Source organism: Chiroxiphia lanceolata, chromosome 3 (assembly GCF_009829145.1).
Source record: "Chiroxiphia lanceolata isolate bChiLan1 chromosome 3, bChiLan1.pri, whole genome shotgun sequence".
Lineage (NCBI taxonomy): Eukaryota > Metazoa > Chordata > Aves > Passeriformes > Pipridae > Chiroxiphia > Chiroxiphia lanceolata.
The window spans coordinates 52279636-52296596 of record NC_045639.1 but is presented as its reverse complement, the minus strand read 5'-3'; the positions used below and the strand labels follow the sequence as shown (position 1 = coordinate 52296596).

Below are 16961 nucleotides of genomic sequence, written 5' to 3'. Positions count from 1 at the left end.
AAGGCAGAACGGCTCTTCAGAGAGACCTGGACAAGTTGGAGAGATGGGCTGATTCTAATGGGATGAGGTTCAACAAGGCCAAGTGCCGGGTCCTGCACTTTGGCCACGACAACCTCATGGAGCGCTACAGGCTGGGCACAGAGTGGTTGGAGAGCAGCCAGGCAGAAAGGGACCTGGAAGTTGGGATTGACAGGAAGCTGAACATGAGCCAGCAGTGTGCCCAGGTGAATAAGAAGGCCAATGGCATCCTGGCCTGGATCAGGAACAGCATGGCCAGCAGGACCAGGGAAGTGATTCTTCCCCTGTACTCAGCGCTGGTGAGGCCACACCTCGAGTACTGTGTCCAGTTCTGGGCCCCTCAGTTCAGGAAGGATATTGAGGTGCTGGAGCAGGTCCAGAGAAGAGCAACAAGGCTGGTGAAGGGACTCGAGCACAAGTCCTGTGAGGAGAGGCTGAGGGAGCTGGGGTTGTTCAGCCTGGAGAAGAGGAGGCTCAGGGGAGACCTCATCACTCTCTACAACTACCTGAAAGGAGGTTGTAGCCAGGTGGACGTTGGTCTCTCCTCCCAGGCAACCAGCAGTAAGACAAGAGGGCATGGTGTTAAACTATGCCTGGGGTGGCTTAGGTTGGATATCAGGAAGAAATGTTTTACAGAGAGAGTAATCTGACCTTGGAATGGGCTGCCCAGGGAGGTGGTGGATTTGCTGGTCCCTGGAGGTTTTTAAGATGAGACCGGATTTGGCGCTTAGTGCCATAGTCTAGTAACCACAGTGGTGTTGGATTGAGGGTTGGACTTGATGATCTCGGAGGTCTTTTCCAACATGGTTGATTCTATGATTCTATTCTATGATTCACTGTCGCAGAACACTAAAATATTTTGTTTATTAAATGCACAGATTTGGTCATTTTTCCTTTACCCTTCTGTAAAAAGGCTTCAAGGAGCTTCATGGTCAGGCAGCAGTGGGTGCAAGGGAATCTTACAGTGGGTGAGATTTCATAAGCAATGCTGTTTATCAGCACCAGCCTAGTCACACAGCCTGCATTCTCCACAAAGGTCTTCGACTGTGATTTTTACTTATAAATTATTGTTACAGTGTATTTTGCCAATAAACCTTGTCCAAAACGGTGCATTTACAATCACAGGAAAATATTTTTATCCAACCATTCATTTAAATGTTTAATATTCTGAATAACAAATTCTCATGTCGGCTGTACTGCCCTTGGATTTCCATCATGGAACAAAAACTTCCAGGTTTTCATGTCTGACTACCAAAACTACTTAGGTGTGCAAGCCTTACTCTTGCTTTTGATATTACATTCATGAGAATAACAATTTACTATGTATCATATGGAAGTTACAGTTATTCCATCAGTGTAATTTAGTTGTATGATTACCTAGTTCTATGAAGACATGAACAAGGACAGAAGAAAGGCAAGGACACAACTCTGACTCCTCTAATGATTGTAATATAAAATACTGCCTAATAAAGTTCTATGGATAGTTGCACATTTTTATAATAAAGTATATTCTCCAAACTGTTTCAAGTTTAGCCAAGAATCTCATTAATGATGTTATCTGAAACAAGGTTACTATGCCACTCAATCTGCATATCAGAAGGAATTTGTCCAGATCATCCCACAGCATCCATTACATCAGTTACTAGATGACTGCATCCTCACTGCCTTCCCATTTAAAACTTTGACATAAGAGACTGTGTCCAGATCTCTATTTTGTGAACAGGTTGTCTTTTAGTCTCATCACTAATTTCTGATGCGAAGGCACTTTGAATTGCCTTTTATTCTTCCTCTAAAAATTCCTCTAAGTGCTTAATTTTGCACCTGCTTTCACCGTGGAGGCATCCTTCCACAAGTAATTGCATGTTCCTCCGCAGGGTACTTTAATTCTGAAAACTTCTCCTGAAGGGATAGGAGAAGGTCTGTAAGAGCAACCCGGATATCCAAAGCCAACAGCTCCAACTTCCCCCTTTCACCGATGCAGCCTTGCAGGTTGCACTAAAGCGCCGCAGTAAAACGCTCAACACCCCCGCGGCTCTGGCCCCGGAGCCCCGCTTCTGTCAGGGACCAAAAACCCACCGCGGCGTCCCCTCCGGGGCCCGCAGGGGGCGCTCAGAACCGCCCTCGCCCCGCCCTGACAGCGTTGGCCAATCAGAGCGCTCTCAGCCCAGGGCGGAGCCCCGCGCGCCGCAGGAAGCCGAACGCCTTCGGCCGTTTCCGCCAGCGCAGCACCGATAATCCCCGACCACGCCCGAAGCCAGAGCCGAGCCTCTTCGGCAGCTTCCGGAAACACGGAAGGGAGGCGGCCGAGCGCGTTCGGGTGTCACCGGCACGGCAGTGACGCCCCGGTGAAGGGAGGGTGTTCGTGGTCCCGCCTCAGCCGGACATGCGGCTGCTCTCGCGAGCTCTCCGCGCGGCGCAGGGCTGCCGGGCCGCCGCGCTGCCCCCTCGGAGCCTCCGGGCAGCGCCGGCCGGGAGCAGCGCAGCGGGGAGATGTCCACCCCAGCCGTGCCGCAGACTGAGCGCCCGGCCCGGCCTGGACGAGCTGTTCGCCGCCCCGTCCTTGCGCCGGCTGCTGGAGGCGCGGGCGCAGGGCGCGGGCGGGGCGGCGCCGCAGCTGGCGGCGAGGGTGCGGCGGCTGCGCGACAAGGAGCGCGAGCTGCGCGACACGCGCGAGCTGGCGCGGCAAGGTGCGGGCCGCGGGGACGTTGGCGTGTGCGGGCGCGATTGGCGGAGCAGCCCCAAGGGGGCGGGGGCTGCGCGCGCGGGGGACGCGCAACACGTGTGACCTCGGGGGGGGGGGGGGGGGGGGAAGAGAGGGTGTGACACACCTGTCACTGGGGGTCCGGGGAGGTCTCCTCGGGCCTTCCGGAAGTAGAGAAACCACCTGAGCAGAGATCAAGGGTATGGGCGAGTGGGGAAAGCACATCCACCGGCGTAGGAGCTGCTGATACTGGAAGGGGGAGCAGCGTGGCGACGCCTGTCTCTCATAGAATCACAGAATATTCTGAGTTGGAAGGGACCCACGAGGATCATCGAGTCCAGCTCTTAAGTGAATGTTCAGTACAGGGATCAAACCCACAACCTTGGTGTTAGTAGCACCGTGCTCTGACCAACTAAAATAAAGATAATTAATCGGGGATAGAAAACTTCTAAAGGTTTTTTTAATCCATTTTTCTTTTGCTGCCGAGACAGCCCAGCATTCCTATCTCCATTTACAGTCGTAGACATCAGCGTCTGTTTGTGGTGTCTCCACACGTGATTTGACTTTGTATTGTGTCAGTAACTGCGCACTTTTAGTGCTGCCAAATAATATTTTTTTTACTCAGAATCAAACTTCCTTTTGATAGCAGTTAGAAAACAAAAATGCAGAAAAGGAATACTTTTAAGGTCAGTAAACGTTCATTAGATTGTGAAATATTCCCTAGATCATTTAATACTTGCTACTAAATACCGATTAATCAAAAGTGCTAACTGTAGGTGGCTGTTCTGACTAATGAAGGTGGCAAATGCTGTCCAAAACCAATAGCTCTTTTTTGGTATTTTTACTATTCATTCTCTTACACCTCAGTTTGAAAAAAGAGAAATGTTTCCTTTGAATGAACTAATAATTGACCCAAACTAACTTAATGAAATGGAATGGAAGATTTTTTTGTCCTTTCAGAACCTGCTGAAAAAGCTAGCGTTATCAAAGCCAGGCTTAGAATTTCAGCAAACTGAAGAGATCACAAAGGCTTAGTCAGTAATTTTGAGTGCTTCTGCAGTTAATAATTGCAAATATTTGTTTGTATTATTTTAAACTGGTTTTAAAGCCTGTATTACATCTGCATCTTAAAGTATGCAAGTACTGTTAATTGGTAGATTATTTCTTAATTATGTTACCAACAAGTGGTTTGACTCTTAACAGATTTTTAATTCCTTAATTCTTATCCTTCCTTCTGTTGACCTTAATGACTAGCCCTTGATCAGTCAGTAGTTATGGTAAAGAAATGTAGATGGAGATAATCGAGTTTCCATGTTCAAAGAGTGACAGTCAGATAGTCAGCCATGCATTCTCTTAGCCAGCTGTAGATAAAGCATGCTTGTTGTTTAAACAAGTTAATGCATTATTATCTTTTTAATTTCCTTCTTACAGAAGTGATGGAGTTAATTCACCAATATTAAACCTGAAATATAAAGTAAAAAAAGTTTCATTTATAGTTGAGCTAGTGACTATTTGTAGTCACAGTGCTGAAAAGGTGTGGCTCTAGTGCAGGACTGCTCCTGAGCACATTTAAAAGTTTGCTGTACACAGAAAAAAGTCTAGCCCCAGCTCCCCATTTTTCATTGTATGTACCATTTTCTCCCTTTTTGGGCAATCAGAGGCTGCTTAAAATGTTGATTTTTTATTTTAATTATTATTATTTCACCCCTTTGTTTGAAGTTTGATATTGACAAAAAAAAAAAGAAACACTTTAACATATTGAAACTGTAGTACAGAAAAAGAAGTCTTAATTGAAAAGCATTAGTGTTGACCAATCAAGTGACGCTTCAAAATTACAAGTTCCTCTTATTATGCAAGAGTTCTCCCATAACTTTGTTTTTAGTGGTGTTTTAGAAGTTTTGCAGCTGTTCTGGAATAAATTGAGAGATATAAAATACTTGAAATTACTACTACAGTTGTTAGATTTTTGCATACAATTATAGGGATAATAGTCCATCTAACAAAGAGTGCCAATTGTGGGGCTGCTCTTCTCTTTAAATCCTTAAAGTTACTATCATAGTGAAAAACAGAAAGTAATTTCTTAGAGTCACAGAATGGCTGAGGTGAGAATGGACCTTTGGAGATCACCCAGTCTACCCTTCTGCTCGGCAGGATCACCCACAGCAGGTTGCTCAGGGTTTCACCTAGTTGGGATTTGAGTATCTTCAAGGATGGAAACTTAGAACCAATCTGGGCAACCTATGCCACTGTTTGACCACTGGCACAGCAATTTTTCTTTTTTTTTTTTTTTTTTTTTTTTTTGGTTAGGTTGGATTTTGTTTGTTTTGTTTTTTAGAGTTTCAGATTTTTCCTTTGTCTTATACCTGCACAGGATTAGAACACACTTAATATCTACCGTGTACCTTCATTAGAGATCATAGTATTAATTTGATTTTCTGGCAGGTTTAGTGTGTTGGGGGAGAGGGGCAAGTTTTGTGGTAGGTTGGTTTTGGGTTTGGGGGTTTTTTTGTAAAGTTCTTCATGTGGTTATTTTTCAGAAGGTTTTCTCAAACTGGCACTGATATAAGTCTGAGGATTAACCATACTCAAATATTCCAGATGAGAATGAAGATTTACGGAAGCTTGCAGAAATGGAAATTGCCTCCTGTGAAGAAGAGATAGCTGAACTGAAACAACAGGTGAGATCCCCTTGTAAAGCCTCTTGTTTCCTTGTCATTCTTAAATTAACAAGGCCAAATTGTCTTCTTAGGAGCATTGGAACTAGGTGATATTTAAGGTCTCTTCCCACCTAAACTGTTCTATGATTCTCATCAGTATGTATATGATAAACTCTTTTCCTCCCCACCTTGCTATTTATATTCAAGTAGTGTCTGTTGTCTAATGAAAATGAAAAAAGGAGATGCTACAGAGACAGGCTGTAAGCAAGTGCCTATTTGTACCTGAAAATGTTTTAATCAATGTATCTTTTTAAGCTGGTGCTATAGTTTGTCTTATCTCCATATACTATTATGGATGTCCAACTCTTTATCCCTTGGAAACAAAACTTACATAGTATCAGGCATACTAGTGCTTTTGGAAAAAAATATTTTAATACTACGTAACTACTTTAGTTGCTACCTTATATAGGTTTTACAGAGTATCTGTGTTATTTGAAAAAAAGGATCATGATCTTTACAATAAAAATCTATTTAACTTAATGTTACTGGTGAAGTTGAAGCTGGTATGGTCACGTTCTTTACTCCTCTGACAGCAATACAACAATCACTTTATAAATATTTTTGTAAATATTTATGATTTTGCCAAAAGAAATAATTATCTGTAGAAAGAAACATCACCTAATGCTAGTACAGGAAGATGATTGAAAGGAATTTGCAAATCAGCCAGAGTTTTGATCCAGCATGCAAAATTGTGATACAGTTTTTTAACTTCTGTTGTATCTTTCTGCTGCAGATCAGGCTCTTCGTTTTTAAATAAATAAGTGAATAATACATTTGAGTTGTTGTTGAAGGACTATCTTCTGACTATCCATACCTTCTTAGCTCTGCAGTTGAGATGGGGTTAAAAGGAAATCTGATGGGAGGGGAGATGTTCAGTTGTCTTGCAAGAAGTGGCGTGAATCCTGCAGTGTCCAAATGTCCTCAAAGTTTTCCTAGTGGGTGGAAACTTCTGTGAAGTTTTGTGGATCTTGAGAGAAACCAGTGTAGCTCCTGTAACTGTGAACAGACACGGGGAGCCTTCCTGCAATGCAGCATCACCCCCACTCACCTCTTGCTGGCTGCTGCTTCCTCACTACAGGAGGCATGAGAAGCCCATCCTCAGGGCAACCCAGGGGTAGGTACAGAGAACACAGCCTAGGTCAGTTACAGACTTGTCTTGGTGTTTTGTACTGTCTCAGTTGTGGATAGTGTCAGAGAGGAGTCTTAGCTGGGTGTTTTTTTATTTACAGATAGTGTTGCTTTTGATTCCTTCAGAAGAAACAGATGAAAGTGATCTGGTCATGGAAGTAACTGCTGGAGTTGGAGGGCAGGAAGCCATGCTGTTCACTTCGGAGATATTTGATATGTATCAACGATATGCTGCCTATAAAAAATGGAAATTTGAAGTATTAGAATACTTTCCCAGTGAAATAGGTCAGTAATGAAAATACTGTAACTTCCTAATAGAAGTTGAAACAGTCATTCATATGACATTTTATTTTCCTAACTACAGGAAGCTAATTTGCACTATCTTAATTTTGAAAGTGGAAGATTGTTTGAATGTCTGAGTACAATTTTCCTCAGCTTCTGTATTTGAGAATGAAATTCCATTTCAGAAGTACTATTAAAATACTGAAGTGCCAAAAAGAAAACTTGTCTTTCAGTAGTTTCATTTCTACATTTTGAGAATACTGAAAGACAGGTGCGTGGCAGAAGGACATTCAGAAAGTGATGATGTTGTTTTAGCTTTATTTTTTTTTATTTTTTAGAAATACAGATTATATATACTTTTTATTTGGATACGCTCTTCAACTTAGTTAATGTTTTAGTGCTTATAGGTCAGTTTGGTGGCAGTTTGAAAGTCTGTTTATTATTATGGATTGGCAGAGAGGAATCAGTTTTATTAAAACAATTTTTAAAGTTTCATCTAAAACATCATGAATTTATTTGAAATATGATCTGATGTTAAATACAGCTAATGGATGAGCAAAGTGGGAGAATTGTTGAGGCTTTGAGAGGAGAGATAAGAGATCTAATTATTTTTAAAGTCTTCAACTAAGATGTCACAGGTAATCAGCTTACAGCTTGATGCCAGTAAAGGATGTTCCTCCTTTCTACCGCTTTCCTTATTGCATCTCTGCCTGTCTGAGCAGTCCCACCTATTTTTTTTCTGTTTGTTTTGATGTCCTTTCACTTAAACTGGGAAAGACTTTTCTTTTTATGACTGTTTTTTTTTTTTTTTTTTTTGCCTTGTCAATGTGTTAAGCCAGTTCTCATGAGCCTGGGAGCTAACTCAGGATAAGCAGCAACAGGGGACTGAATGCAAGGAAGTGGAAAAACTGGATCTTCAGGTGCTGATGAGCTGTGAATTTGGTTTAGGAGCAATGCCTTTGAAGAGATGGGGATTGGTAGTTTTACACAACAAACTGAGGCAGTGGCACAATAGTTAATTTTAGCTTAATCCAGATAGTGTGTAAAGTTGTTTCACAAAGATCATCTTGCTGTCTCTGCATTGTTGCTGACTGCTTTGCATTGACACTTGTGATTGTGCATCTTTGTAGAGTCTCATCACCAAGTCAGTTCACCTGAAAAATTGCACACACACAAAAAAATCAATTGGTTTTCAGATAATTGGCACAAGAGAAGAGGAGAAATGTTCACAGGGGTGCTAGAGGCAAAGGGTGTGGCTGCTGGCAGTGGCAGTGAGAAAACAGGACCCTCTTCCAGCAGCAAGCGGTTCAGCAAGCTTAAGCCCACCATGAAACTGCAATCCAAAACATGGCCAGCCATGGCAGGGCTTTTGGGTTTTGATTAACAGATTGCTAGCCACATTTTTCAGTAGGATAGATTTGTTAAGTCTGTCTATGTTAACAGATCTACAGCCTTAGTTATCCATGGTGTCATTAGTAAAGCTAGTACATTTTGCTTATTTGGATATTGCTGTGGAGGTAATGCATATGTCCTGGTGGGTGTGGGTCAGTAGATGGACACTTGTGCAGCTTACTGCTCCTAGCTCAAATTGGTTGTGAAACTTCACCTCTAGTCATACTTTCATCAGTTTTTTTTGTTTTGTGAAACTTTGAGAAATGAGAAAAGCTAGGATGTTAGGATATGCAATCTGTCAGAAAAACTCTAATATTTTTTCAGTCGACACTTAATATAATTGCAGGGATGTTTTTAGCAAGCTTTGAGAAATGTGAAGCATCCTTTAACACTTGTTCTGTTTACTTATACCATATTTTGGACTCAGTGATATTTTCAAGTATCTTGAACCTTTCTATTTCAACAGTCTAGAAATTCACAGCAAATAAATATTCACAACTCTCCCAGTTGAACTTCTGATGTCAGTGAGCTGCTTTCCCCTTCTAATGAAGGTCCTTCTGTACCCTAAAGAAGGATCAAAAATTGGGCTCCATGGAAGAAATGCAGTTGGATGTCACAAACTGACAACTTGAAAATCTAGGTTTAGGATTGATTTGTTGTCTGTATTCACACTTCAGAAAAAGGGAAGCCCTTGTCTATACCTATGTCTATATACTGTGGATTTCACTTACACTTCTGGTTTCTTAAAATCTTTATTTGAATTGATTTTAAAAAAATGTTATGTCTGTAAAATGTCCGAATAACTTCCTTTAGAGTTCTTAGGAGGTATCTTATTTCAAGTTGATGAGTATGAACTCAGGTTTTCACAGTATCAGCATCCCCTTTTAGAGTGACTGCTGACAATTCAAATAATACACTTTTTTCACATAAATAATACACTTGAATTCAGTATTGTCTATTATCTATCTTTGTTACTATTAATAAACTTTTTGTATTGTCAAGAAGTCATTTGCCAAGTAAACTGTTTGCTCAGTACAAGTGGTGGTAGGGACAAGAAGCTTCATATTACAGTACATCTTGTTGCTGAAAGAGCAAAGTCATATTCATCCCCATTTATGACCAGGCAAATGCTTTGCCAGGAGCTGAGCCAGTTCAGCCTTCAAAGCCAATAGGAATCTGTTTGCTTTCTTTTTTGAAAGTAAATGGAATAAACATTGTACAGCTGAGATGGGTGTAAACAGAAAGAGGGAAAGGTCTGGATCTTCTTTTTATCATGTATAATGGGGAGAGGAGTGTTGCCCTTTTCACTGAGGCAAGACTTGGATCAGGTAAAACCCAGCAGTCACATACGCTTCACCTTCAGAGCACAGTTTCATAGTCAGCTTAAGCAAGGGCTGTCTCACCTTCTAGCCAGCTGTATGTTTTCTCTCTCAGCTCTAGCAATTTTGAGGCCCCAGTGCTAATTGGATCAGTTCACTGATTTGGCTTAAAAGCCCTGCTATGGGATAGTTTTTAAGTCAGGACTCAGCTTGCAGAGTTCTATGGTTGGAAGAGAAAGGGAGTTGGGTTTGGCTATCCTTTTGATGAAAGTCCTTGGACAAAGAGCCCATAACCTCATAGGCATTCTCATTAATGCCTTAAATAGGAAATTGAAGTGATATATTAACCTAGTATGTATCTACCTATATTTTCTCTTTTAAAGGGCTAGGTTTTTAATGGCTGTATATTTATTTCAAAATCTGCTGTTTTGCTGAGAGCTTACCTGTGCACTGAAATTAATATCTAGGAAAGTAGGATGTAAATTTTGGGCAAAATAAAGACAGCCCTAGCTTTTGTCAACTTCTAGTGTATTTTTTGGTCTTGCATGACCATATATTATCAAAACAGATGCTAGAAATAAATTGGGAAGTAGGGGCACTATGCATGGCACTGCCAATGAAAGGCAAGTTTGAACCCTCAGTTTCAAATTGTCTACACTGTGCTGGGTGGAGCTAAGGATGCTGGTGGCACTAGGCTGTTGCACCCTGTCCTCGCTCCATTTTTATCAGTTGCATTAGCAAGAGCAAGGTCCTACACTTAAAATGCAAATTCCCTCATTTCTGAGAGCTCCTGAATTTGACTGAAATCTGAATATGAGCATGTGTGAATGAGGTGAATGCTAAATAAAGCTGCAGTTAAAAATTGGTTTCAGTCTACTCTTAAGTTACTTTATTGACGTACTCCAAGGGATGCCACTGTGCAAAAATAGCACATCGAAAATTTAGTGCACACATTAAAGAACCAACCCACGTCATTATTTATCCATTGCCTCTCACTCTGTAGTGGCAGGCAGAGACACAGATGTGGGACTTTGTCTCAATCTGGGTATAAGATGCCCCATTAAAAAATGAGTACAAACACCCTTGTTCTGTGCAGATCAGATTTCAGGATAGAGTGGGACATTTAATATGAAAGGGGCAAGCACATAGTTAGCAAGAGCTAACTATATTTGACAGGCCTACAACATGTCTGCCAGGGTAAAGGGTTTGTTGAAATTTTATTAGATTTGGCTGCGTTTCTTATTAAACCCATGTTGGTAATGGTTGATTCAAAGCAGTATGACCTAAATACCTGCCATTTGAACCAGTTTCTTGGTCATCTTATGCTAAGCACTACAGTGCCACAGGCACACTGTTACTACTACAAACTAAAACTCTCCTGAACATGTCACAGACATGGGCACAGCTCAGACAGACTGACTATACCCATGGTATGAATATTAATGCCAGGAGAAGTGAGAGAGAAAAGACAGTAAGTTAGCTTTTGCAATGAACTGTTTATCACATAATTAATACTTGTCAGCAGTGCTGTAACCTTGTGGACAGTCACATTATTTTTACTCCTGACATAACCTGTCTTCTTCCTCAAATCTAGAGGTGTCATGTGATCTTTTTAGTACTTGTTTTCATATATAAAGGAGTAAGTAAGATTTATTACTTAACTGCGTTCATTATTTTAGGTTACATAAGATTCTCTTAAAGAAGAGATCTTTCATTTATTCAAATAGTGTTTGCATAGAAGTAGGAAGATTTCACACTACTTGTTGAAATTAAACTTCCTGATCTAAACTAAAGATTTTGAAAGATTGTATTTGTTAAACTACATGCTCTGTCATCAGTTAACTACATGCTCTGTTATCAGATTTATTCTAAACATGACAGACTCATCTTACAGAATTGATAGCAGATAATGGCTATAAATTACATCACTGAAGCACTGGGTATGTTGAGCAGTGTATTTGAATCAGTGGTACAGTTTTATACAAGTAGAAAAATTTTAAAAGTCAGAAGGACAAATATTACATGAAATAGAAAGGAGGAGGCAGTTTAGGCTATGTTCAACAAACGTGACTGTAAGAGGAAATTTATTTTAGTAAAGTTGGGAGGGAATGTTAAATTTCTCTAGAGTAAAAACATTTACGAACCTTGTCCATGGAGATGAAAGAACTGGCCTGTGTTCTGGCTGCTGACTTTTTGCTGCTCTGCAGGGCATTTTCAGATTCTATGTTGTCTTTATTTTCCTTTTTTAAAAAGCTTCTATCTTGTCCCTGTGATTGAGTTCCTCACTCTGAGAGATGGCCTAAAACTGTATTTCTGCAAAGTATGTGCCACTTCTCAGCTGTGGTTTCAAGTTGCAAGACTTAAACAGCAATACTCTTTCAAGGCCGCCTATCTCTTCTTCAGTCATTCCCTTGGCACACCGTCCAGTGTTCTGAGAATGGGATTTGGGAATCGAGCTGCATTAGAAACCAAAATGAGTGAAAAATTGTATTCATTTATAGTGCCATCACTTCTCTGATCCTTCAGTTATACTGCACATAAGCAAACAAGCAAGAGCAAGAATATCATAAACTAGTAGAGCAATAAACTCTTTCTGTCATGAAACCATGATTGCATTAGGCTTTGCTTCCAAGTTCCAAGCTGTTCGGTGCTTGTAGTACATTGATGTCAAGTTTTGCTGGAGGTATTGGTAAGAGGTGCAGGAATTGGTGTTCTGCTCACTCCAGGGAAGCAAAAGATTAAAATGAAATAAAAAAGTGAAGACACGTGGGTAGGATGCATAGAGGAGAATTGATAATGAGAAGAGTATGAATAATACTCATCATTCAGTTATAAGGAGCTGGTTCTTTTTCTCCCATTGAATGATAGGTTCTGAACTAACAATAAAAAAATCAATGTTTCTGAAAGCAGCTTTCAAAATTTGATCTTTATGTAAACTTGCTACTGGTGTTAGAGTTCTATCCTAGGCACTCTTTTTATGTATATAAAAAAATTAAATTGGACTCTATAAAAAGAATCTGACAGTCCTTTAGTTGAGATGGTGTGTGAGTATGCGTGTGTGGCTTTAAGATTTCTCTTGCAGCTGTAATACTGCCTAAGTGTTTAAATGGTAAATTCATAATTTTAAGAAACAAATGACAATGATGTCTAAAGACACTGTTTGAAGTATAACAGCATAACACCAGCAGTTCTTATGGGTCTACAGTTGTGTTTCTTCTGTATTTAAGGTGGCCTAAGACATGCAGTAGCCAGTATAGCAGGTCTCGAGGCTTACAAATACATGAAATTTGAAGGAGGAGTGCATCGTGTTCAGCGGGTACCAAAGACAGAAAAACAAGGACGCATTCATACCAGCACAATGACTGTTGCAATATTACCCCAACCCACTAAGGTAATATTTATATTTTAGTATAACAGACTTTACCACAAGCACTGTTTGATACCTGAGTGTTTTTGTCTCTCTTTTTATTCTCACTTAATGACTTTTTTTTTCTTAATTTTAAACTAAGTCATATTTATTTTTTTATTTTTATTTTTTATAATAGGGGTGAAATACAGAATTTCCGTCTTTCCTTGTAATCCTGATCTCAAAAAAGTCATTGACGATTCACTTAACTATAACTCAAAAATTCATTGTTACTCTCTCTTGCATGTTTTGTGGAAAACTACGTTTTCTACAAAGTAACCTAAGACTGACTTATTTTACAGGGCTCATAGATACTTCTTTTAGCACTTCCTCTTTTCCATTTTTGTACTGTCCTCACTTGCCCCTTCCAGAGTGTATACGTCAAGTCTCACTATGTTTGCTTGGTTAAAAGCAACTGGCTAAGAAATAAAGCTTTGTTTTGATCTTTGATTCATGTTGAACTAGCAGATTGTCAAAGATGTTACTCCTTCCGGTACTCTCTTGAAGTTATCTCGCTCCTTTCTCACAGAGCCTACTGCTCCATTCCAGAACTAGAAAAGGGAATATCTTCCATTTTATATAAAAACCATCTGGTGTCAAGTTCAAGTATTGGTTAACTCTGCTGGAAGAAGAGGGTGCAGGGCTTTCAGAAGAGGGGAAAATGAGTGCTAAGGGATAGTTATGTGTTAAGCTACTATTTGTCTGATTTCCTGGGTTCCATTGTGTTGGAAGTCCAGTCCAACTACAAAGATTTGTTAATATGTTTACACGTGGATGTGAGCTACCACTCATAATCTTTAAAAAGTTTGATCTTGCATGAATGTGCCTTATAAAATAAACTGACTGTGCATATTTGATACCTGTATGGAAAGAAACAATATAAATACGTTCTTTGTTTGTTTTTCTTTTTTTTGGTATCTCATGACAGATGAGGCTGCAAATTAATCCAAAAGATCTACGGATAGAAACAAAGCGAGCTAGTGGAGCTGGAGGCCAGCATGTCAATACCACAGATAGTGCTGTAAGGATAGTTCATGTTCCAACAGGTGCTTCATTTTTTCCTTACTATAAGATCTACATTGCCAAACTGTTGTCAGAATTTCTTTTGAAATGATAGTTGTATTTTCAAACCTGGACAACAGCAGAGCAGAGTTTTCATATAGTTTTCGTGTCTGTTCATAGTACTCTAAATGCATCATCCTGTGCCCACTCCAATTTTTAATAGTAAGGACTACTGGCTTCAGTAGCTAAGCTATCCATTTGCCACTAAACATGACACTCTACAAGCACCCAGATCAATTTCTGTCAAAAAGTTATATTTAAGCTTTCAAATAATGAAAATGATACTGAAAAATGGAGTAGGTTGAAATCTGATGATTTTCCATTTCTTGACTAGTCTCCAAAAGAGAGATTGCTCTATTTCCATATTAAAATGTTGCTTTTAATTGCAGAGTCTATTCAGGATGCCAGCTTCCATTTGTCTGCTGGCTCCTTTCCTATAGATGACACAGATAATTAGGAGGCCCATCCCTCTGACTCAGGTTAGGAAACATAGGAGGGATATGGTACACCCTCAAATGCTACCTGATTTTAGCTATCATATATTTTTTTATTGCCATTCCTAACCCTTTTACTTCCCTTTGAGCAATCTTCAACAGCTGCCTTGACTTTCATGGCATTTTAACTTTTCCTCTTTTCTACTACAAACATTACTCAGGCTTTACAGCCTCAGGGTAATCCCAAGTGCTCTTTATCTTCACGTATCCAGATTTTTGCCACTGATCTCTTTGTATTTGTTTAAGACATTGATCCATTCTGCACTTGTTGCATCACCTTAATAAAGTAGAAGATAAACAGTAGAGAGGATAAAATTCTATATATCACTATGTTGTGACAAAAGATACTCCAGATTGAAAAAATTTTGGATTGCCTGCATGTTTGGATAAAAACACAACAAACTAAAACCAGCAGTTGATCTTAGTTTTTGCTGAATGTAGATATTAGGGTATGTTATAGAAATGTTAAGGTGTATTGCAAATATTTTCATGGTTATATATGGCTAATAGAGGGATTTATATATCACCTTATCTCTTCACGTTTTCCTGTTCCACCGTTCTCTTCTTCATTTCTCTGATCTCACTTCCCTTATAATTGTCCTGTTACTTCTATTTCTCTCATCCTAAATATTGTTTAAATCTTCACTGCAATCCAGCAGGTTGTTTATAAATAAGTCTTTCATAAAGTAATACTACGTAGTCTTATAAAACATACTTTAATATTACCAGAGTTACTTAAAATAGATCCAAATAACAATTTAGCTTGTGCTGTTTTCTTCCTGTATTTCTTCTCCCTACTCCTTTCTTGGGCTGTTCATTTCTTGTCTTGAATTATATGTTTTGGGATGAGAAAACACACTTTTTGTTGTTGTTGTTCATAAAATAGTGCCCACTTTTTTATATTCTGATCATATTCGATACACTCGTTATCTCATGTATTTTACTGCTCCTTAAATCTTACATTTCCTGGAACTGTGGCCAAAAATTACAAGTATTCAAGGTGTCTTCTGTAAGTCAGATCACAGTACATATCTTTTATTTCATTATCCACCTGTTGTCCAACATGTGGAATTAAATTTCTTGTCATATGGCTTAAAACACCTGTACAACTCAGCCTGCACTTTTTTCCCAAAATGTATTATTAGACATTAGTAAGTCTGGACTTCTACATTCCCAGTCCAAAATAAATATGGAAGAAAGAAACAGTTTAATGTAACATAATAGAAGTCGTCTAGAAACTGCAAAACTATTTTAGTATGTGTTACTCTTAAGTGCTAAATGTCATGGTATTTTTGACAGGGATCGTGTCTGAATGTCAGCAAGAAAGATCTCAAATTAGAAACAAAGAGAAAGCTATGCAAATGCTATGTGCTAAACTATACAATGCCAAACTAGAAGAAGAAACTAAAAAGAGAAACAGTGTTCGAAAGATTCAGGTAAGTTTTGTTCAGTAACAATATCATTCTGTACAAGCATGTGTTCTTAGGGTAACTTCTTTGTTGAACTGCAAATGGTAAATGGAAATGTAGGGGAACTGGAGCCCAGGAGGGACTTACATGAGGAAAAAAAAAAATCATAGAATCATAGAATGGTTTGGGTTGGAAGGGATTTTAAAGGTCATCTAGCTCCAGCCCCTCTGCGATGGACAGGAACACCTTCCACTAGACTTCCCTGAAAAACAAGAAGTTGTGGAGTCCACAGCTTCTCTGGACAACAAAATTACATTTTACTTCAGCAGTAGAGGATGTATATTAACCAGACTTAAAATTTCACTGGTACATAAATTCTAGAGATCCAGTGAAACAAACTGCATGTTTGATTGCAGCATGAAGAACCAGAATAGTATTAGAAAAAGATGGAGTAAAATTGTTCTTTTATATGTTTGAGAACAATTACTGCAGCCACTGAAGTGATCTGAGTCATATGTAACTATAACAAATTTTGGATAATCATGAGAGGAAAAGAAACCTTTCACTTTAGATGCTTAATCAGTATTTCATAATTTTTTATAAAAAGATTATTATAAACTCATTCTTCTTGTTCAATAGATTGGGACTAAAGGAAGATCAGAGAAGATCAGAACATACAACTTTCCACAGGACCGGATTACGGACCACAGAATAAGCAGATCGGTGCATCACATTGAATCTTTCATGCTAGGAGAAGAAATGCTAGATGAAATGATACAAACTCTGAGAGAATATGCTGATTTTGAATCTTTAATGGAAATTATTTCAGAAAATGAAAAAAAAAATTCCTCCTGAACATTACTCTTTATCAGCCCATTAGAACAGATGTTGTAAGGTCTGCAAGGAAGCTTCTTGGAATACCACCCAGAAAATGGAACTGCTTTTCAGGTCATGAAAAACACCACAACTTCTTTCCTCATGACTAATAAACAGTTTTCTTACTTGCTGAGTAAAAGACTTGATTATCTTCATA

At 39.4% G+C, this 16961-nt stretch overlaps 1 protein-coding gene across 1 annotated transcript; it reads left to right on the top strand.

Moving 5' to 3' along the window:
* Nucleotides 1-2321: 2321 nt before the first annotated feature.
* On the top strand, nucleotides 2322-16943 carry MTRF1L (mitochondrial translational release factor 1 like). Its single transcript, XM_032683913.1, has 7 exons — nucleotides 2322-2705; nucleotides 5318-5397; nucleotides 6666-6849; nucleotides 12785-12948; nucleotides 13892-14009; nucleotides 15819-15955; nucleotides 16568-16943. Exons 1-7 carry the CDS (start codon nucleotides 2402-2404, stop codon nucleotides 16781-16783), a joined length of 1203 nt encoding a protein of 400 aa, XP_032539804.1. The 5' UTR covers nucleotides 2322-2401; the 3' UTR covers nucleotides 16784-16943.
* The last annotated feature ends 18 nt before the right edge of the window (nucleotides 16944-16961 follow it).

Coding starts and splice junctions, on each gene's coding strand:
- MTRF1L (XM_032683913.1), top strand. CDS start 2,402: ATGCGGCTGCTCTCGCGAGCTCTCCGCGCGGCGCAGGGCTGCCGGGCC. Junction 14,010..15,818: donor GATAGTTCATGTTCCAACAG/GTGCTTCATTTT, acceptor TATTTTTGACAG/GGATCGTGTCTGAATGTCAG. Junction 15,956..16,567: donor ACAGTGTTCGAAAGATTCAG/GTAAGTTTTGTT, acceptor CTTGTTCAATAG/ATTGGGACTAAAGGAAGATC.